Consider the following 24152-nt stretch of genomic DNA (forward strand, 5'->3'; position numbering starts at 1 on the left):
TTCAGAGTAAACATTTTATTTAGTAGAATTTTTATAATGCAAATTCAATATATAAACTGCATGTATGTACAATGTCACAACACTTCAGACACACACACTGAAAACTCAAGATAAAACCAGGATATATATAGTGCTTGAAACTCACAGCATACGCTAGAGATTTTGAAAGGCAACGGTATTAAATTTCTTATGTGTTCATTCCTCTCGTCAATATTTAAGTCCTTAAAAGTCATTCATTTAAAAGAAAATCTTCCCCAAGAAACATTTTCTCCACATCGAACTCTGAACCAGCAAAGGCACATGTTACTCATCTCCACAGAGCTCACAGTCAAGTCCAGCAGTGGGACTACAGGACTTGGCTTCAGTACACCAGACGAGGGGGCAAGAATGAAACAAAAACCAAACCGCTTGCAGTTGAGAAGGAAGGATACCTTAGTTCCAGCTGCGAACAAATAACCACTTCTGGTAAATGAGGGAAGGTTCTGTTGACGAGGTTAAAGACTGAATGATTGGCAAATAGTGTTTCAGATTGTAACCCAGCACGAGACAGTGCCGTCAGGAGTCAAAGAGATAGATGAACAAACTCTTACATATTTGACACCATCTGCGTGATAATCAACCAGTCGGACACAAATCTATCAGCAGCAAATTGGTATCACGTTGTGTTCAAGTCACTGAATCCACAACATCTTCAAAACACAATGGATCCAATGTTCAATTTGTGATTTATATACTTAAGAGGTCAGTTCTGATATACAGCATGGAAACGGGCCCTTCAACCCTTTGAGTCCACACCGACCATCAATCACCTGTTCACAATGATTCTGTTATCCCATTTCCTAATCCACTCGCTACACACAAGGGGCAATTTATAGCCAATTAACCTACAAACCCGCATGTCTTTGGGATGTGGGAGCACCCGGAGGAATCCCACAGTCACAGGGAGAATGTGCAAACATCATGCAGACAACACCCGAGATCAGGATCGAACCCAGGTCTCTGGATCTTTGAGGCAGAAACTTTACCAGTTGTACTGCTGTGCTACTTGTGAGTATTCTAAACTAATAACTTTGGAATATTTCATTGCATTCTTATTTCTAAAGTAGTGGCAATTATGAATGGAAGTGCCCCATTCATCCCACTCCTTCATGGGGATCATCACCCAACTATTGTGTTTCCCAGACACAAATTGCAGCACTGGTGAGATGGTTGAGGGAAGCATTTAAGCAAATTGAAAGACAGCACATGTCCATCTGAGTGAGAGGCTCCTCAATTCCAAATTCTGAACCAAGTTGAGATTCAGTCACAGATTGGTGTTGTGAGATATTAATCTGATCAGACTCAACATTAAAATGCAACAGATGAGGTCCATTTGGAGGTCCTTCCCATATCTTGAATAGGCTGAGTGGGCCTTAAATGGAACTCACTTCACTTTTCCTTTGTATAAAGTATAACTGGTTTGACCAAGAGTCATCATTGAAAGGCTCGGCAAATGCAACATAAGTCTTTAATCCATTCCAAAACACAGAAACAGTTAAAAAAAAGATACCACATAACTGTGGTAAAATCTGGTGCATTGTGCAGCACAAAACTGCAGCTATAAAAACAAAACAATATTTGGTGTTCTATAGACTATAGCAGCGATGGATCCCAAATCTGATTGATGGGCAAGCAATTGTGGTTTATGCTCACCAATTGTTGTTGTCATTTTGGAAACTATCCCATTACTAAAATTATTCTCATGATAAAAGTTAGCTCAAATGGTTCCCATTTTCACACCTGCATCTATGTCACGTATCCAATCAACATCACTGTAACTGATTAATTGGCCACTGTCAGCCTTGCGTTTGTGAAATTGTGTGCACACAAATCAGCTGCTCGAATTACTGTCTTACTTATAACAACATTTCAAATCTACCTGATTGCCGACAATTCCCTTTAGAATTTCCTAGGTCATGAAGGGTCAGACATGAATTCCAGTCTTTCCCTTCATTAGTGAATGGCAGAAAGCTGGATGGTTTGATTTGGTTTATTATCATTGTCTTCAATTAAGACACAACAAAATTCTCTTTCCCTTACAGTCATACAAACAGTAAAAGAAAAAAACACAGAACACAGAAGTCCTCCACAACACAAACATCCCCACAGTGGCGCCAAAGTTCCCCACTGTGAGGGAAGGAACCAAAGTCCAGTTAACCTCCTCACTGATGTTCCCCAATGTTCACCCGTGGTCGGGGCCTCCCGAGCCCCCCGCAGTCGCCGCTATGGGCGGCCCGATGTTCAGGCCCTCTCGCCGGGAACGATGGAACCCCAACGTCAAATGGGAGAACATCCTCAGCGGCCTGGACCTCTGAATCGGTCACCTCCCACAGGAGTCCGCGACTCCCGATGTCCACAGGCGGAGATTCGCGCTGGCGACCCCCGGCAAAGGGTCCCAGGACTCTACGATGTTGAAGTCAGCGCCGCCCGCGCTGGGAGCTCTGCATCCACAGATCCGCGATGTTGGAGCAGCGGCCCAACACTCTGGAGCTCCAAGCGGCGATCCCAGGTAAGGCCTCGCCCGCTCCGCGATGTATCGAGCGCAGCGCCGCAGTTGCTGAAGCTCTGGTCCGGTCCCGGCAGGAAAGGCCGCGCCAATCCAGTTGGTAGGCCGCAACTCGGATAATAGCCGCATCCTCGCCAGGAAGTGACTGAAGGACGGTTTCCCCCTTGCCCTACCCGCCTCCCCCCCACATAAAATACTGAAAAATAACCCAAAAAAACTCTCTAAACACAACAAAAAATAAAAAAGACAACCAGACCATGGGTGGAGGCAGCCAGTAACAGCGCCACCGGATGTCCAGGTGGCACCACCGGATGGTCATCAGATGGAACTGGCACCTTAATTTCTGTTGCTTTGGCACTCCAATACCTTTTCAAAAGCCAGCAAGATCTACAACACTTCCAAGCGAATAAATATTAAGCTTTTACAACAGTTGCAATAAACAAACAACCCCAAAATGTGGCAGTGTTCAATCTGACTCCACACAAATTTAATTTAAACTTACAGTATAATGTGACTGCAACCTGCAGCTTTACTAAATGCTACAGCACCAGGCCATGTGTTGTATACTGACAAGTTTTTAAACAGAATTTGCAATGTCATGTGACAGACAATCTATTTCCTTTTGCATTCATAGAAACAGAAGAGGCAATGCAACCCATAATGCCGGTGCCACATCTTTCGTGAAGCATTTCAATTAAAATTAAGTTCTGTTAATATGTCATGCGTGCGACTTCAGTGCTGATGTACTGGCAGATTATCCAGACAATTGGATATTATTCCAATACCCAAAACACTTGTAATTCATTTCTTTATAAAGAGTGATCACATTAAAATAAAGTGATAATACATTTTTCAGCAACCCAGCAAGGAGCATGGGAGACAGATTTGTTTAGAGGCAGCACATAAATCAGCATCTGGTGAGCTCAATGCCAAAACATTGGGATGTCTAAGAAGATGATTAGTTTTACTGCTCCTCCCCTGTATGTAGTTCAGCAATGAGAGATCAGTTTAATGCCAATATTAGCCATTACAGAAACCTGGGCTGGAGAACAGCACAAAAGGAGATCCTCGATTTGCGGCCTCATCAAGTAAGTAAGTAAGTTTTATTTATGTAGCACGTTTTAAGTCAACTCGCATTGACACCAAAGTGCTTTACATAAATTAAATAATAAGTTTCCATACAAACCATAGAAAAAGGTTAAAAATAAATAAAGAAAGAAAATGGACACAACACATTATAGAGTTCAACACAAACATCCCCCCACAGCAGAATCAAAAATTTCCACTGTGGGGAAAGGCACCAGAAAGTCAAGTCCTCTTCCTCTGAAACACCCGAGGTCGGGGCCCATTTGTGGCCTTGCAGCCAGTCCGATGATTTTCAGGGCCCTCTTGCCGTGAAGATGGAACTCTGGCGTCGGGTGAAACAATTCCTCAAACGGCTTGGAAAGTCTGGAGCGCCTGCCTCCTCCCCGGAGACCAGAGACGGGGCACTCGTAGACCTCAGGCCGCGCCGGTTGGAGCTCCGACCACGGCGAACTCGATCCCAGGCTCCGCGGCACTCCAAATCCAGCGCCGCCCGCGGCTGGACGCCCGCAGCCACAGCTCTGCGATGTTGGGAGTCGGCGGCCACAGTGCTCCGGAGCCTACCGCACGGCGACCCGGCAAGGCATCGCCCGCTCCGTGGCTCCGCTCCGTTGTGGTGTCCTTGCGCTGTGCCGCCGCCGAAGCTGTAGTCCCGGCCGGTCCCGACAGGAAACGCCGCCCCATTCTCGATGGTAGGCCGCGAGGACGGGGCGAAGAAGCAGCTCGGAGGGATGCTGCCTCTCCGACCAGGTAGGTGACTAAGAATTAAAGTTTCCCCCTTCCCCACCCCCACCCACCACAGTAAAGACCTCCACTAACATTTTGGACAGGACTTAAAATAAAAAAAAGGTGAAGAGACGGACTGCGGGCAGGCTGCCATACACAGACGGCGCCCACTCCTGCACATCCGCCATCTAAGGTGTATTTTCATGACGGTGAATGTTGCCCGATCAAGTTGATTGACTCAATTTTTGATGTTGACATCATATCCACTCACCATTTGTCCAATGAGACACTAAACCAAGATTGTATTTATCTAATGTAACAGATCCCATATTACGAGAGCATTACTGTGTTCTTGAGTGTTCTATCATCCCAATATTCCTCCTTCAAACATTATCACAAAAATAAATTAACAACCACATTTCTGTTCTTGGGTTTTGTGCACAGAATGTTTGCTTCATTTTTCCTCATTGTTGAACTACACAAATAAATTGATTTTAATTTAAATGTTTACTGAATTTGACGTAGAGCTACAGAAAGCAGGTTTTCTTTTTACCAGAGCTTTTTAAACGAGCGCTAGTTTGGTGACGAGGCTGGGGAGATAAAGCTTCACATCTCCCCTCTGGAGACAAATAAAGCCAGCAGCCAGTGGTAGATAGAACGCAGCTAACAACAGCAAACAAAGTTCAGTAGAACCAACGAGTGCTGACGGTGGCAACATGGAGAATTTTAGAATTAAATAATGAAAGCCGATGGTCAATTTGACACCAGGCAGTTCAGTACTGGATGACCATCAATTGGAAGCGGGAAGCAGCCAGCTGATTTGAGAGCAAGTTTTACTGTTGTGCTCTTAGCCATCAACCCAACCTGCTCAGTGCAAAAGGCGGAGGTTCTCATTATGAAGCTGCCTCCGATACCGGGCCAGATTTAGACGGTTTATTTCATTGTTGTGGTTGTCATTGGTCGAGCTTTCGAAGGTGACCCGGGCAGTGGGCATGAACTGCCGGAAGATGCTGACAGATCCGTGCCAGAAGGTGGATTGGGGGAGATGGCCAACAATACTCCAGGAGCCAGTCTGAAAGTTAAAGGCCTCTATGACACCAGATAGTTCAAAGGTGTTGTCATAGCCTCCGGAGACAACCAGCCTTCCTCCCAGGGCGGCCACACTTCCCCCAACGTGGACCTGGGATAGAGAGAAATAACAAAACAAGACTAAGCATACTCAATAGCACAGAGAAACAGCCAACTCAAAATTTGACGCAGGGAATCACAGCAACTCAAGCACTTCATATCTCACAAACCAAAAACTCTCATTTTCAATTTCCCTCCATGGTCCTGCCCCATTGTTGTACCTTCCTTCAGTCCTACAACTGATTCCTCTCCTTCCCACCCATCTCCCTCCTCTTGAGGACTCCTACATTTCCATCCTTCCCACCATATTCCCAGACCCCAAGATAGACCCAGTCTCAAACTAATGCCAACACTAGCGGGTTCTATGCGGACAGCAAACATCAGTGTGCAGAGTAGCTGAAAATTGCTAATCCCAATCTCACCAATATGCACTCTCACATTCATTTGTACCTGATTCATGGGTGGGATCTTGCCCCATTCATTCTTAGTTGGGTTATACACGTCAACCTCTGAAGAATCATCCCTGAGGAGAAAGAGGAACAGAGTGCCTTCAATAAAAATCATTGAATAAGTTCCAGTTCACCAATCTACACTACAAGTACAAACCCCCACAGGAATGCATACCTTAAATAAGGCCATAAAACCATGAGACATAGGAACAGATTTAGGATATTCGACCCATTGAGTCTATTCTGCCATTCAAACGTGGCTGGTAATGTTTCCCCCTCAACCCCATTCTCCTGCCTTCTCCCTGGAGCCTTTGATGCCATTACTAATCAAGAACCTATCAATCTCCACTTTAAAAAATACCCAATGTCTTGCCCTCCACAGCCATCTGTGGCGATGAATTCCAGTTTCCCCACCCTCTTCTAAAGAAATTCCTCCTCATCTCCATTCTAAAAAGGAAGGTCCTTTTATTCTGAGACCGTGCCCTCTGAAATGTTTCTTATCCCACCAGAACTTGCATTTATTTGGCATCTTCTACAACTTCAAGAATACTATTTAATGGATCTTCATGTTTGCAAAATATTGACATTAATGTAATGTGACAACCAGCTGCTCACATGAAGCTTGTACAATGAGAGAGTTAAACAGTTAGTGAAGCTGGTTGAGAAATTAGTGTTGGCTCAGGACATCAGAGTTGGACATAATTGCCAGACATGACAAACTCTGGGCTTCACTTCTTATTCACAAACCCGATATCCATTATCACCTCCATAATACTAAAATGCTGATATTCAAGTTATTAATCATGAAGTTATTCCCATCCTTTAGTTTGAGACACCAATTGGGAACTATCACTCAGTCAGGGTCTGCCACACTTTCAATTAACGTGGTGGAACTGGTCTCAGTGTAGTCATCTCGGTAACACTGGGGTAACTTCAGAAGCACCTCACAATCCAACAGAGCTCCCAATCCAACACCACACAAACCAATTAGCCCAGGGAGTATAGAAGGGGGAAGAATAGATTAAACTCTGCTGCCAAACAGCAATATCATTGTCTTCATTAGATGAAAAAGAATAGACAGACAAGATTTAAATCCTCATCAACATTAACTCCCCCACATCTCACGCTAACATTTCTTGTTGTTTATATCCACTAATTCCACATTATTGAAATTAAAACATTTTTAGGCAGAATAAAGTAAGAAACAGTTTCCAATGACTGCACTGTGGCCAGAGAACTGCTGGCAACCACAAGATAATCTTTTTAATGCAAAAAGTGGTAAAGTCTGGAATGTCCAGTTGGTGGAAATAGCTTCAAAAGGGAACAAGATAAATATTCCAAAGAATAACAACTGCAGAAAAAAAATTGAACACAGGAAGAGGAGTACGTCATTCAGACTGCGGTGCCTGCTAGCATTTGGAACATGGCTGATCTTTATCTTAGCATTTTCTGCCTCAGCACTTTCTGCAACAACCTTGTATATGCTTTGGTTCCCTTAATATCTAAAACACTGGTCATCGCCTCAATACAAGGCTTTTGCAGTCTTTTGGGCAACTATCTTCACTATCATCTGGGCAACAAAAAAAAAATACATCTGAATGGCCAACCCCTTACTACAAATCTGGTGCCCCAGAGAAAAAGTGACAAAGACTCAGCGAATGAGAGCTTCCTTCGAAGCTGAACATTGGATCATTGTAACAGTGACCATTCTTCATTGGCTGCAAATCCTTTGGGACCCAAGTCGTGAAAGACCCAATTAAAGTGAAAATTCTTTCTCCTCACTAACGAAGAAATGATCCCCAAGGCAACCCTAGCCCCAACCTCCCGACCAATTCAATGGAAATAAACAGAGTTAATAAATAATTAGGTCATGCAAGGGAACTTGGTTCAAAAGTGTCAAGACAAGAGTGTTTACTTGTCATATGTACCGAAAATAGAACAATGAAATTCTTACAGCAGCAAAACAGGTCTGTAATTAGCATACTCATAAACATAACAAACAAAAAAAATGTCAGAACATTTAATTGAATAATAAAGCTTAATATTAAAAAAGCCAATACCAAAAAAAGACCAAAGTCCTTAGTGCAACCTAGCCAGTTCTGCACTCTGCACCTTCCTCTTTGCTCTACCTATTGTTCTCGAGTTTCACTTGATTGTATTTGTGTAGTATATCTGATCTATTTGGATAGCATGCAAAACAAAGCTTTTCACTGTACATTTGAACACAGGACAATAATAAACCTAAACTTCAAACTTACTGTACAAAGTATATCAATCCATTCAGGGTCACCGTCTTTGGCACGAATGACCATGGAGGTAACGAGCCACACATCACCATAGTCCACAAGTTAGCGTCAGGGTCGTAGCACTGAATGGCCATTGATTCCTTGCCAGCAAGGGTTCCGATGGTGTACAACTTGCCCCGACAGGCCGTGCTCGAGCAGTTGTCCATGGGGTACGGCATTGGCTGCAGGGCCTCCCAGCTATCCACGGAGTGGTCGTAGCGCTCCAAGCTGTTGGGGGCGAGGATGTAAATGTGTCCCTTGAGCACGACGGAACTGTGGTATTCATGAGCTTGCAGCATGGGCGAAACCTCCGTCCACTCATTCACGCTCGAATTGTACCGCCATACAGAGTCGTACAATGACGTCCCGTCAGAACCACCTAATAAACAAGAACAGACATGATGAGGATCCAGCAATCGCCGTCCTGCAACCATGCACCAGCTGTGGCTCAAAGATAGCGCTCAGTGCGGGGGGGGGGGGGGGGGGGGGGGGATCCAGAGAGGCTCAAAACTGATATAACACTATAGTGCTGAGAGAGTGCCACTGTCAGAGAATCTATAGTTATTCGGATGAGATGTTAAAGCAAAGGCCAATGATTTCTTGGGTAGAAGATCCCTTTGTGGAAATAAAGCAGTCCTTCCCAATGTCCTGACAATCACCCAACATCACCAAGCTCAATTTATTTTTAATAATACGTTGTTCTACATGGGAGCTGGGTGAAAAACTGGGTACGGAAACTCCTTCATTACAACAGTGACTGCACTTGGAAGAAATATCTCACGTTGAACAAATCATTTCTGGATAGCCTAAAGAAATTATCCCCCCCCACCGCCTTTCTGTGTGGGTCTGGACACCACTCACAACCAAACTTGCCATCATTGTATCAAGGGTGGCTTTATACATACATCTAAAACTTATCTGACTGTTCTATCATCCTGGATCTATCCCTTTCAAATATTTATCCGATTGGCACAGAAAGGATAAATGCTCCAACGATCTTGCAAGTTTAGGAAGTTTCCCCTCAATGGCTAATTCAAAACCCCTCGCCACCAACTAGGGGAATAGGTCATCAGAATTTTAAAAAGTATTGTCAAATGTTTGGCAGCAACAAGGAACTGCAGAAGCTGGAATCATCAGCAGAACAAAAAAAGTGCTGGAGAACTCAGCTGGTCAGGCTGCATCTATGGAGGGAATGGATAGGTGATGTTTCATGTCGGGACTCTTCTTCAGGTTGGAGAAGGGTCCCCATTCGAAACGTTGTGAAGAGTCAAGCCAAGATCAACAGTGTTTACTCGGCATGTGTACCGACAATGGAACAACAAAAATTCAATGACGTTCATCTGTTCGTCCACTCCATAGATGCTGTCAGCCGAGTTCCTTCAGCATCTTTGGGTTTTGCTCAATGTTTTAATTCATTCACTTATATTATCCATTAGTTGAACATGATAAATAAACCAGGTTAGAGACTCTGGTACGTTGTACTGGCGTCACAAGAAAAAGAGCACAGCTTAGACGTATCTGGGAACATAATTCACCCCGTGCCTTTTTGCTGGCTGCTAATTATAAATAAATTGTATTCCCCATAGTAAAGATAGTCTGACCAGATCGGCATGATCTGTATGTGGAGTGACCACTGATGCAACAAGGACAGAAATAGCAGGGCCACAATTTCCAGCAAAGTTGAGCTGCGTCTCAGAACTCCTCTGCCTCTGTAACGTTCAACACTTAAATATGTATATTGACCGTTGTCCAACCATCATGGACAGCTCTGGAACTTTTTTCAATCCCAAAGTTTGTTCAGTTGTGTGGGTGAACAGACCATCAAGAAACCTTTAAAACTGACAAACTACAGCCCATCTCAGAAGTAGTCTCCCAGGTTTTTAGTTTGGTTTTGAGCATATCAAATATATTTATGGGGCTGTGAATTTAGAAAAATAGCCAAGGAAGAGCAGTTCAACTGCCCAGGTGACAGATAATTAAATGCCATACAGAGCACTGGGCCCAGAGCCTTAATCTTACCTCCACCTTCCTACTCTTCAACAGTTTTCCCATTTGAAGTAGGAAGTTACTATTAAATCTGCTTCCACACCATCCCCTTCCCCTGTCCTTCAAACCCTCCCCAACCACCAATTTGAAGACAACACATTCTCCAGCAGACTATCTCTCGTGTTACAATCAAACCCTCAGCTCAGTCTCTAATATTTTTGTCAATTTCCTTCTGTCTGTGTCCTTTGGTTTTCTCCCAACCAGCAGATAATTTCTCCCTAGTTACTCAACCAACATCCTTCATAAATTTTAAACACCTTGAGTAAATCTCCCCTTAACTATTTCTACTGATTGAACTTTCCTCTATTTTCTTCACAAAATTGAACAGAGATTTGGCTTCCATGAGAATTATATTCAGGCCATTCAGTAGTGAAATGAAGGAAGGTTTTTACGGGATGAGAGCGTTAGCTCATAGAAGATACAGCACAGGCATAAGATTGTTTAAGATAGATCTTTAGCAAAACACGGAGTGCTGATGAAACTCGGGTGCAAGTCAGGCAACTTCTGTGGAGGAGATGGGCAGGTGCCTTTTTGGGATGGGATCCTTCTTCAGAATCAGATACATCATCTGTCCAAGAGTTTGAAGGGTCCCGACCCATAATGTGGTCTGCCCAGTCCCTCTACAGATGCTGCCTGACTCGCTGAGTTCCTCAAGTACTTTGTGTTCTGCTCAAGATTCCACCGTCAGTAATTTCCTGTATCTCCAAGGTAGACCTTTGTTGGTTAGGGACGTCAAGGGCTGCGGGTTAAAATCTGAGATGCGGTGCTAATCAGTTACAAAGGGTAGCCATATATGCAGTGCTAACCTGCAGCCCGAAGCTCGGCCTGTTAATGGAGAGGTTTAGGTATTGACTGTGCATGCTAGGTCCAAGAGGCTGAAACAAGTCTCTTCTCAAGGCAGACCCATTAGCAAGCTGAAACAAGTCTCTGGATTAAACACTTGCTTTAGTACACTTATGGGTCTAGTACACGATGGAATTTTATGCAGATTCTGTCAAATTAGCGATGTTTGCTGCACTTTCCCAATGATCTCTGGGGGCTGGGTGGAGAAATTCTAACCCATTATTACCTGATGGGATCTGGTAAACACAATGGTCCTTCAAGCCCACACTGCAGACACCCTGAATAGACAAAGTGCTAAAGTACTTCAATAGCCTGGAGGATCCTGCAGTGATGGACTGCACTGTTGGTATGTATCCAAATTGATGCAATGCTGAGGCTTTATAAGGCGCTGGTCAGGCCACATTTGAGGTATTGTGAGCAATTCTGGGCACCACATCCGAGGAAGGATGTGCTGGCCCAGGAGAGGGTCCAGAGGAGGTTTACAAGAATGACCCCAGGAATGAATGGGTTAACTTATGATGAGCGTTTGATGGCACTGGGCCTGTATTTGCTGGAGTTTAGAAGAATGAGGGGGGGACCTCATTGAAACGTACCGAAAAGTGCAAGGCTTGGATAGAATGGATGTGGAGAGGATGTTTCCACTAGTGGGAGAGTCCAGGATTAAACTCATAGCCTCAGAATTAAATGATGTTCCTTAGGAAGATTAGTAGGGATTTCTTTAGTCAGAGGGTGGTGAATCTGTGGAATTCTTTGCCACAGAAAGCTGTGGAGGCCGTCAATGAACATTTTTAAAGCAGCGATAAATAGATTCTTGATTCATATGGATGTCAGGGGTTATGGGTAGAAGGCAAGAGAATGGGGTTAGGAGGGAGAGATAGATCAGCCATGATTGAATGGCGGAATAGATTTGATGGGCCGATTAGCCTAATTCTGCTCCTACCACTTATGACCTTAAGGGCTTGCCATCTTTGCTATGATCAACGAGTCTGAGGAGTACCCACCAGACTGACCCTCTTCCACTTTGACAGATGCACCATAGAAAGCATACAGTCAGGTAGCATCAAAGCTTGGTTTGGAAACAACTCTGCCCAAGGCCACAAGAAGTTGTGGATGTAGCCCAGTCTATCACAAAGGCCAGACTTCCCACTATTGGGTCCATCTACACTTCACACTGTCTCAGGGAAGAAGCCAACATAATCGTTGACCTTTCCCACCAGTTATTCTTCTTCGTCCTGCTCCCGTTAAGCAGAAGAAACAGAAGCTTGAAAGCAAGCACCACCATGATTCAGGAACAGTTTCTTCCCCTTTGTTATCAGCCTTCCAAACAGTCCTTCTGTAGAGGTGAACCGAATTTACTGTCCGATTCACCTCTACCCCATTGTGGACATTGGATTTTGTCTATGGAATTGGTGTGCTATAATATTGAAAGCTATATTCTGTGCTCTGTATATTTCCTTACACTCCACCTATTATACTTAAGATTGATTTGATTGCATTTTGAATAGTATTATCTGATCAGATTGGATAGCATGCAAAAGTACATTTAGCATTACTGTACCTCGTTACATATCATGACAATAATAAACCTAAACTCAAGCTTGTGTACTCAAGGGACTGCAGATGCTGGTTTACAAATAAAGATATAAAGTGTTGGTGGGAGTAACTCAGCCGGTCAGGCAGCATCTCTGGAGAATATGGATAGGCGATGTGTCAGGTCAGGGCCCTTCTGCAGTATGAAGAGCGTTGCCTAACCATGTCCTCCAAAGATGCTGCCTGATGCGCCGAGTTACTCCAGCACTGAGTTTATCCCCAATCCCGTCTCGACACTTGCCGGTTACGTAGATGTCATTGCCAAAGGCGGTGATGCTGTAGCCGCCGGCCAGGTTGTCGGGGAACTCGGCGAGGTATCTCCACTGGCCGGTCTGTGGGTTGAAACAGTCGACGGTCACCAGCTCTTCGCAGTCCTTGTCGCAGCCGCCCACCACCACCAGGATCTCGGCCAGGCCGGTGGAGGGCCGAGACCTCATCCTCTCGCAAGGGTAGTCGTGCCGGTCATAAGCGGACGACTGGAAGGCCCGGGCCTGGTGGATGAGCTTGAGGCAGAAGGGCGAGTAGTAGACCAGCGGGTCGCTCTCCACGTAGGCCAGCAGGTAGAAGCGGCGGATGAATGGCAGGCGCACATGCTCGAACAGCTCGGGCCAGAAGCGCAGCCGGCGCTTGGGGTCGGCTTTGACCCAGCGTAGAGCCAGCTGGTAGGCGGCCTCCTCCTTGTCCACATGCAGCCTGTCGTCAGACAGGTACTCGAGCAGCCGGCGCTGAGGCAAGGCCTCAAACTCCTTCTCCTCCGACAGCTCGATGATGTGGCGCAGGATGAAGCCTTTGGCGCTCTCGGCCAGACTCCTGCAGGCGTAGGCCTCGGCAAACTCCTGGATCTCCAGGCAGTTATTCACGTCCAGCTGGTGCTCCAGGTAAGCGCAGCACGCCTCCTTCACCGAGTGGAACTGGAAGAGGTCGGCGGCGCGGGCCAGGGGCTCCACGTTGCCCTGGGTGACGGTCACCTTGCCGGTGTAGGAGAAGTCGAGCAGCAGGCCCAGGATGTCGGCCTTCACCCCGTGCAGCTCCACCCGCTCGGCGTAGCTCTCCTTCAGCCAGCCGGCAAACATGGCCTTGAAGTAGTGGCTGGCGGCGGCCAGCACGGTGCGGTGGCAGGGGAACTCCTGCCCGTCCACCCACAGCGTCATGTCGAAGAACTTGCGCTCCACTCGCAGGTCGTTGATGCCTTGCAGGATGTTGAGGGCGTGACTGGGGTCAAAGAACGGCAGCACCGAGGTCTGGGTCAGCATGCTCGGCCTTTCCATACTGAGTGCTGGGGATCAAATCATCTGCAAGACCAGAGGGGGAGAGAGAGGTTATTACAGAGCTAGCAAGAACTCAGCAGCTTTATAACTGACCCACTCATGTGGGCGTTGTATTTACCAGCAACTGCGTCAGCTGCAACTTGTAAATCACGCTGACACTACGAGCATTCAATGGATTAAAACTTGGCGAACTGAAACCCGTTAACAACCCAATACTTCTAGGTCCGTACATAACACAGCCGCGGAACAGGATCGTGCCCTTCCAGACACCGTGTCTTCTTCCAGAGCAGCAGTAAGCTTGTGTGGAGCAGGGGCACTGGGCCCCCAGCTCTGAGTTCAATACGTTCTACCTTGAGTTGTGGGTTTCAGCTGCACTCCAGTCATGAGCAAAGATCCTATAGCAGAGCTATAGGATCTTTGGTCATGAGCAGAAAGATCCGAGCTAACAACCCAGCCCACAATGAGGGAGCGATCCAATGTCAGATAACAGGTTATATCCACGCCTCCCGCGTAGATGTAAAGATTCCCACTGTACTTCAAAAAAACAACATAACTCTCACTGGTATTCTGACCAAATTTCATCCTGCAACCAACTTTTTCAAAAACAGAATATCTAGTCTTTAATTTCTTTTAGATCTTTGGGTGAGCAAATTTGCTGCCGCATTGCCCAAATCATAGCAGTGACAACATTTCAAAAGTACTTCATTGACTGTGAAGTACTTCAGGACATTCCACAATAGTTTATCACTTGCTTGTTGGAGACTAATAACCCCGTGGCGAACACAGCTGTATTAGTCACAGTCGTTGCCATAGTACTCGCCTCCCTTGCTCTTTTTGGAAGTTCTTGCCCAACACATTAAATAGATTTAAATTATTTGATTTGTGTACCACCAGATTCTTCATCCTCCCCCCGAACAGTCCTTCCATAAACTACGGTACCGTTCGATTCATCTCTACCCCATTGAGGACATTGGACATTGTGTAAGGAACTGATGAGCAACAATGCTGAAAACTAATTTCTGCATTCTGTATCTTTCCCTTTGCTCAAGCTTCCCCAATTGCCAATCCTCATTTACTTTGTCAGGACCCTTCAGACCATTTCTAGTAACAGCAGCATTGACTTTAGCAATTACAATAACACCAATCTTAATTGTGTCTCATCATCGTTAAAATTAGACAATTCCAGTATCAGAGGAGAGTTGTAGGCTACAGGATGATATTGATCAGTTGATAAAATGGACAGGTTGAAAGTTGAAAGTAGTTGAAAGTTGATCCTAATAAGTGCATGGTGCTGCACTTTAGAAGGACTAATAAGGTTAAACCCATACACAATGAAAGGTAGGGTCAAGTCAAAAGATCCCTAAATGTGGCTGCACCGTAGATAAGGTCTGCAGGCAGCATATTTGGAAACTTGCCCTGTCTTCCTCAAAGGGCCATGGAGGCAGAGTCTTTGAATAGTTTTACGATGAAGGTACATAAATTATTGATAGGAAAGATTATGAAAGATCACCACAATGATGTCAGGGCTTATGGGGAGAAGGCAGGAGAATAGGGTTAGGAGGCAGAGATAGATCAACCATGATTGAATGGCGGAGCAGAATTGATGGGCCGAATTGCTTAATTCTGCTCCGATCACTGATGACTTCATGAATGGAAATTGGGAATGCAGCGTTTCAGTCCTGCTTGCGACTGTGGACATCCAGACCAGACCATCCCACATATCGTGAATGACTGCTCACTGAGGCTTTTCCCTGAGGGGCATCAAAGCCATCCACCCAGTAACTGATGCTGTCCTGATGCTGTCCGGTAACTGATGTTGATTTACAACTTTAGGCTGTGCACGCCATACGCAAGAAGTCACAATCAGATCAGCCATTAATTTATTAAATGACAGAGCACACTCGATGGGCCGAGTGGCTTACTCCAATTTCCAGTTTGTTTTATCCTGGGGTACACTTCAAAACCACAGTCCTCTAATCATGAACATGGTGCAAACCTAACTTATGAAAAAGGTAAAATATTGACAGTTGGCCTCCAAAGTAACACATTTTATCCTTTTAATAGAAACCTGCCAACATTTGCTGGTGACTTGTTCTACCAAATTTTCCATCTGAGCTGGGCTGCATTGTAACCAAGTCTAGACCCTATAGTTCCCCACTCAGGAGATGAAATGTTGATTGGTATGAAACCAGAGAAACTGGCAATCCAAAAATAGATTGGTTGTGCAATAAGAATGACCTTGTGATATGTTACGGTACAAGGCCAAATTCCTTGTTCGGCAAGAAACATTTACTGTACTAGCATGGACTAAAGCTCCACAGCATTGTCACTCTAAGTACCTCATATTATACTCTCCAAGCTTCCAAGTGTCAAATAGCTGGCCCAGGTCTGGAAAACAGTAGCCAAAGGGAGAGGTACCGTTGGCGCAACCTAGAGCCACAGAACGCACATTGAAAACAACATCAGCTGGGACTATTGCAACAGATCACTATGCAGCGACCTTGTTGCAAGCAGTCACGGTGACATGGACAAGAATGGTATTGAACTCCTAAGCCATCCAGTCAAATAATCAATGCCTGTAAATGATGACGAGTCACTTATGAACAAGCTAACTGTTAGCTAGGCTTATGAATCAGCAAGCCAGTAAAGTCTTGACATCTCCAGGGTGAGGATAAAATGACAAAGTATGTATTCCGTTTAAGACGGAACTGCAGATGCTGGAAAATCGAAGGTAGACAAAAATGCTGGAGAAACTCAGCGGGTGAGACAGCATCTATGGAGCAAAGGAAATAGGCAATGTTTCGGGTTGAGACCCTTCTTCAGACTCTGTATTCTGAATCATTCACTAAAGTTTACTTAGAATAGAATAGAATAGAATAGAATCTTTATTTGCCACGCAACCAGGGTTGGTGGTATTTGGGTTCGGTACATGATGGTACACTGCTTTAGTTACATACCACTAATAACACAGATCACCGTAATAAAGTGCATCCATACCACATCACAAATCACAAATCTCACCAACAATACATAGTGCAAAAGAACAAACAAAGACCATAGACAAGACACTGTATACATCAAAAGTCATATTATTGTCTGATTATTGGACTTCCCCTATGAAATGTTTCTAAATTCATTTCGTTAGCAACAAGCTCAGTAAAATTATTTCTCTCTCACACATACACACATGGGCAAGTCTCCAGGCACACTACTCACATGTCAGCCATGAGTAACTCTAGTTGGCACCAGGAATGTGAGCTAATAAAAGTACCGAGGTTGTTTTTTAAACATTTATGCTCACGGTTTTAAACAAGTCCAACAACTCATCATGGACCCCACTCACAGGACAACAGCTTTTAATAATAAAGTGCTTTATGTACAGAAAATAGACTAAATTAACAGAGCCACAAAGTAGATAAGGGGCACTAACGAAGCAATCGGACACTTTCCTTGTATATTTACATACTTGCCGAATAACTTAATTACAATTACAATTAACTCTTAAGACCATCCCCTCTACCTACAGTGTCTGGATGAGTATTGCCAGCATTTTCTATTTTTTATTAAAGGACGTTAAGACAGATCAGTTAGTCAAAGAGGTACGTTTTTAGCATCTTAAAAGGGAATGAGAGAGGCAGTGAGTTTTAGGGAGGAAATCACACCGCTTAATGTCTTGAGAATTGAAGAAGACGTTGTGGTGCCACCTGGTGGTTAGGCCACTTACTGAACGAACCCTTGGCACTAGAACTGGCAGGGTCACGTTACTTTGGCGTGAAGAAGTCGTCACGTGGTTAAGGGGTGTGCCCTGGTATAGAGCCTCCCCAGTTCTGTATGTATCTGTATTACTTAATAAACATCACTTTTGATTCACAACGCGTGGCTCACTATAATGTGGTCAACAAGAATACACTACAGGCCAGAGTGCAAATTGTGAAGATTTCAGTGCTGTTTGGCAAGGGAGTTGAGGGAAAGTGGGTACAATGCTGGGTCGCTAGGTCGGGGATTACTTCCAGCCTGTATGACAAATTTGATGCGATCTTCTCCACAATGGTGAACTAAATGCAGATTGGGCAATTGTTTTGTGCAACATCTTTGTTCAGTGCAGAAGGATGAGCCTGAGTTTCAAGTCATCTGTCGCTTTAATTTTCCCTCGCATGTTACACGCATGGTGACCTTGGTTTATGGCCTCGTCTGCTGTTCCAGCAATCTCAGACACAGAAGGAAGAGTGCTGAGGAAAGACATGTGGTTGGAGTAATGAAGAAAGGTCCTGACCAGAAACGTAATCTGTCCATTCCCTCCACAGATGCTGCCTGAACCGCTGAGTTACTCCAGCACTTTCCGTTTTTTGTTCAAAGTATCCAACAGTAACTCAGCTTCCATCTTTACACTGGTCTGGTTGCCGAATAAATAAGTTACTGGGCTTGCATCCAAAGGGCTGGATCAGATATGTTTGAATCTCACTTCGACCTGTAATGATTTTACATTTCACATGAAAATGCAGGAAATGGAGGGATATGGATCACATCCAGGCAACGCAGATTAATTTAACAGCATCATGTTCGGCATGGATATTATGGGCCGAAGGGCCTGTTCCTGTACTGTATTGTTCCATGGGCACATCGCAGCCCTCAGCTATTTCACTTTCAATTTATTGCTTTGTTTCTTTTCTCTTCTAACTGTTGGTATTTGAGCTGATTGTTAAAGCACATGGAATTGGGAGCTAAACTAAACAATATGCTGACAAGGATTGAGAATCGGTTGACAGACAGGAAACAAGGAGTAAATGGGCCTGTCACCGTGTGGCTGGTGACTCGTGGACTACCACAGGGATCGGTGCTCACGACCCAGATGTTCACAGTTCATCAATAATCCAGACGAAGGAAATGAATTTATTTTTCAAAAGATGACAATGATTGAGATATTTAATGAAGCAAAAAGGTTTCAAGGCGCTTTAATGAACAAGTACGCACAGGGCCACCTGAGTAACTTGAGTATAAATGTCAAGTCATCTACTTTGGCAGGAAAAACATAACAAGTCAAGTTTTCATTCAGATGGTACTGCATATCTGGAATGAGCTGCCAGAGGAAACTATAGAAGCTGACATAATTACAACTTTTAAAATATATTTGGACAGATATATGGATAGGAAGAAAGCAATGGACCAAACGGGACTAGCCCAGAAGGCCAAGGTGGTCGGCATGGACATGGTGGACCAAAGGGCGTATTTCCGTGGTGCACAGGTCTGTGACTAAATTGGTGAGAGTGTGATTAACTTTCAATTAATGGCTCCAATCTTGACTCCTAATCAGATACTATCCTGATATAAATGTCACAACAATGCTGTGAACTGACTGTATGCTATTGGAATAACAGAAGGGAAAATGGTGTTTGAGGAATCAGCCCAACAAAGCATAGAAAATGACACTGAAAATCTAATGCACCTGGACAACAACGACTCCTATGTTAGACTCCTATTTATTGACCTCGATACTGGTGAGAAAAATATACCTAAACCTATAAGTAAAACCTAAGTTTTAAAAGTGTCAAGATATCAAAACCCGTTCTGAAAGTGTCAAGATATAAATTATGTTAGAGATCAGGGAGAAACGTCCAGTTGAGGCTACATTGAACCTCTAGGCTGGGATGCCCAGAGAGAACCAACTAAGGGCAAACCCACTGCAGCACCGCATGCCGGCCGCTTAGGGGCGCCACACCCACTGGCAAATGCCCACTCTCACTGCAAGGCCTCGCCACCTTGTGGCAGATTTCCAGCATTACAGCAATGACAACAACTTGTCAAATCAAGGGAATTCAGGAGACACTAGAAACCAAAGATTATAGACAGAAACTTTGCTAGAAACTGCAGATGCTGGGATTTTTAACAAAATACAAAGTGCTTGAGAAACTTAACGGATCAGACAGCATCTCTAGAGGACAGATAGACAATGCTTTGCCTTGGAACCCTCTCTCAAGCGGGAGTTAGATTTAGCTCTTTGAGCTATTGGAAACAAGGGATATGGGAAAAAAGCAGGAACGTGATACTGATTTTAGATGATCAGTCATGATTATATTAAATGGCGGTGCTGGCTCAAAGGGCCGAATGGCCTACTCCTGCACCTATTTTCTATGTTTCTACTGACTGAATCTGGTTACTCGAGTTACTTCAGTCCGAGTTACTCCAGAATTTTGTGCTCATAGGGCTTCAGAAATTAGGAAGAAGCATAGGCCAATCGGCTTGGGTTTGTAGGTTTAAGGATATAGGTTTAAGGTAGGGGGAAAGATTTAATAGGAACCTGAGGGGCAACCTTTTTTTTAACATATTTCTATCTAAGGTGGTGGGATTTCTAGAGGAAGCCAATTATTGGCAGATAGTCCTTTCTGGGTTTTGTAAAGTGCCATTGAAATATATAATCATCCATACAAAAATAGGATTTGCATACTTTGCACTTTCTGAAGTACGGGTATGAGTTTTGTGGCAAAATGTATCCATCAACAGCAATGAACATATCCCCAATGGTCCTCACAACAAATTAAATGAATACTGGTCAAGAATTACCATGCACCTCACCTCAGAAGTCATCTGATCTGATTCATAACACCACGTTAGTACTGGTCCAGGAGCAAGGGTGACAATGAATACAGTAGTGAAAGTGCTACCCACTGCACTGTGCTAATGTCAGCCTTTGAAACAAACTGCTAGAGGAACCCAGTGGATCATGCAGCACCTTCCCCCACCGCCGTGTCCTTCTACCCACCATTCTGGTTCTATATTTCCCTCCCCACCTTCCTCTCCTATCAGATTCCACCATTTGCAGCCTTTTGTCTTCACCACTTATCACCTCTAATCCATATTTGGAACAGACATTTGGGTATAGCAAGTGCAGTTAAAGCATTGGGATTATGGATAAAATATCTCATATTTATCAGAAGTTCCATTACCTCCTGGATTTCCCCCAAGTGCTTGAAATCAACAAGGTCATTGTAGTAGACAATCAATTTCACACAAGATTCCAAATACAGCAATTTGTGAGACTGAGGGAAGGAAGGCCTTTCTGGGTGGATGTGTAGAATGAAATAGTGTTCATTGTTGTGCCACTAGTCCAGTTATTCTTGCATAGTTTCAGCACTAGCACCTACGGTACAATACAACTTTATTTATCCCAGGAGGGAAATAAAACCTGCCAAAATGGAAAATTGCACAGGAATGATCAGTCCATAAAAAGCATGCGAAATCCAACCTAATTACTGCCCAAATAATCTACAGTAAATCATCAAAGTGATGAAGTGGGCTACAAACATGGGCCAAGGAGCCATTCCAGAAGAGAGATGAGAATGACAGCCCTTGATATCAAGGAAGTGTTTGACCACGTGTGGCATTAATAAGCCTTGCAAATCTGAAGTCAATGGGCATCAAAGAAAAACTTGCAAATGATTGGAGTAATACTTCACACAAAGGAAGATGATAGTTTTCATTTGGAGATACAGCATGGAAACAGGCCCTTCAGCCCACCCGAGTCGACACCGACCATTGATCACCCATTCATACAAGTTCTATGCTATCTTACTTTCTCATCCAGCCCTACACATTAGGGGAAATTTACAGAGGCCGTTTAACTTACAAACCCACTCATCTTTGGAATGTGGGAAGAAACCATGTTGTCACATGCAAAAAATGCAAACTCCACACAGAGAGCACCCAAGTTCAAGATCGAACCCAGGTCTCTGACGCTCAGCATCCAGCTGCGACACTATGCCACCGTTTTTTAAATCAATTTCTGTCTTGAATACAGCACTCAGTGAATGATTCTCTCGGATGAAGAAACTTCGTGTTTCTATCCCGAGTATCAATCAATCAACCTTTATTGTCATCTTGCAAAGCAACAATTGTACAGTGCAAAATGAGAAGACCTTTCCCAGGGAATACCGGAGCATCGCACATAAAACTTAAACATTTCACACATAATAAAAACAATAAAAACAATCCAGTCCCTGATAAAACAGTACATATAGTTAAAAAGTGCAGGTAAAAACAGCAACATTAAAATACAAGTAAAAACAGTCATAAATTGTCCAGGGCAGCTGATTTAAGTGGCCAGTGCCAGAGTTATTAAATTGTCAGTGCAAAAAGCAGCAGAATCAGGTGGAGTGACTGTTTAGCAGCCTCACAGCCTGCGGAAGGAAGCTGTTTAGCTGTCTGGTTGTCCAGGCTTTGATTCTACGGTATCTCTTGCCTGATGGCAGGAGATCCAGATGTGTGTGGAGGGGGTGCAGTCTGTCCTTTGCTATGCACAGTGCTTTTTTCAGGCAGCGGCTCTGGTACAGTTCTTGTACCGAGGGTTGGGAGACGGCAACTCTTATTGCATTCATTGGATATTACTAATTCTAGCGGCATTTCCTCACATCAGTATCCTTAGCCCAACCATCTTCAGTTGACTATCATTAGTTGAGATGATTACACAAGGTTCCGTTTACAACTCTTCAGCAAATGAAATATCTAGATGTAGCAAGATCCAGACAACATTCAGGCATGGGTTGGAAACTAGAAGGCACAGTTCCAAAGGTGGCACAAGATTAGAAATCATGGGATAAATGTGCCTAATTTATTGAAAGTGACACAACATAGCAAGAAAGCGCTTTAAAAAGCACTGGTATCCTGGGTTTTATAAATAGAGGAAAGAATACAATAGCAATGAAACCCTATTAAACCTTCATAAAGGAGGAGTTTTGTATCAATATTTTATCCCATTTTTGCCACCACACGTTGACAAAGAAATGAAGGCTGAGGAGAGGTTACAGAATAAATATGCTAAATTAAATCCACTGATGCAGGACCCTAGTCATATATAAAGACTAGAGAAGATGGGAATGCGTTCGTGGGACAGGGGATGGAAAGGGAATCTGACAGAGGGATTTAAAATCGTGAATTATGCAGACAGTAGAAAGAAACGGCCCCCATTGTGGGAGGGCCCTAGAATGGGGGTCACAAAATTAAGATAGTCACCAAACGAACCAATGGAGCAGGTGGGTGTCTAGAACGTGGATGTAACATCAGAAGTCGAAGAGGAGTCGGGATCAGTTGCAAGTGTAGTGGAAACGGAATCGATGTCAGTTTTCAAAAGCGAACTGGAGAAGTACCTAAAAGGAAAACAAAACTCGCAGTGATTGGCGGAAAGAATGGGCTGCGAGTCCTTACTTACTGGATCGAGCCACAGTGGGCAAGATGGGCCGACTACCACCCGCCTGCGCCGGAACTATTCTGCTACTGGTTTGAATTGAAAGCTTTCCGCAATTTCGAAAACCATCCACGCAACGATCCGCTATCTATTCATTACTCTAATATCATCGTTTACCATTACCCGTGAAATATTAGGCCTCTAACTCATTTCTCGCTATTCTATACATAAACCTCGACACCTCGATTAAATTAGAATAACAGACAAAATAACTCCAATATGTAGCTGCTTTTATAAAGGTCTGGTTAACTGTCAGCCAAAAATAACTCACGTGTACGAACAAGGGAATGTGAATGAGAGAGACATGTAGTCTCAGAAGGCCACACACCACCAAAAAACACCCAGTCGCTGTCTTTCCAACACGTGGAAATCAAATCCACAATATGATGCTGGGGCCACGGCGATAACATGAACGTCGACGTTACGGCCAGTGGTCAGCAATACAAAACACACGGCTCCATACCCTTGCGAAAAATAAACACGCAATTTAAAATTGTTCGTGCGTATTGACCGACAGGAACAAAAAAATGTAAGTTAGACATAACAATTCCCAGTTAACCCTCGCCTACCTCGAGGCGCTGGCTATAATGTTGGAAGGCGGATATAAGAGACTGGAGAGACGTTGAAACTGACACTGTTTCCTAGCGCGTCTGGGATTTCTCTGCTCTTGCTCTTATCCCCGCCCTTGCAACACAAGAGCAGGGAGGGAGTCCCGAGAAACGACGTAGAAAAAAAGAGTAAAATCAGATATACTCACGGGAAATCTTAACTCGAGTGGCAGCCGTCTGACTGACTAAACTTGCCGAACCCCTCCTCGTACTTTAGAAGCAAATTTGGCGATAAGGGTGAAAAAAAACTTATTGCAAATTCCAGTTTGCAACTATTTCTGGGGGTTGGTCTGGACACGAACATAAGCAAAAAGAGGGAGGTGGTGACGATGAAGGAGAGACCACG

General features: G+C 44.2%; 1 protein-coding gene across 10 annotated transcripts in view; it reads right to left on the reverse strand.

Moving 5' to 3' along the window:
- Positions 1-24152, reverse strand: part of klhl21 (kelch-like family member 21) — a 32086-nt gene continuing 7934 nt past the window's right edge. Inside the window, exons 1-7 of one of the 10 annotated variants that reach the window (XM_055659340.1) lie at positions 23956-24038; positions 23470-23662; positions 22976-23100; positions 12937-13987; positions 8190-8595; positions 5933-6005; positions 1-5534 (exon numbers count right to left, since the gene is read on the reverse strand). In XM_055659340.1, coding sequence (XP_055515315.1) covers positions 5223-5534; positions 5933-6005; positions 8190-8595; positions 12937-13963 — 1818 coding nt within the window. In that variant the 5' untranslated portion in view covers positions 13964-13987; positions 22976-23100; positions 23470-23662; positions 23956-24038 and the 3' untranslated portion in view covers positions 1-5222. The other 9 variants (XM_055659339.1, XM_055659341.1, XM_055659336.1 and 6 more) reach the window with 9 other exon arrangements.

The sequence above is a fragment of the Leucoraja erinacea genome, chromosome 30 (assembly GCF_028641065.1).
Source record: "Leucoraja erinacea ecotype New England chromosome 30, Leri_hhj_1, whole genome shotgun sequence".
Lineage (NCBI taxonomy): Eukaryota > Metazoa > Chordata > Chondrichthyes > Rajiformes > Rajidae > Leucoraja > Leucoraja erinaceus.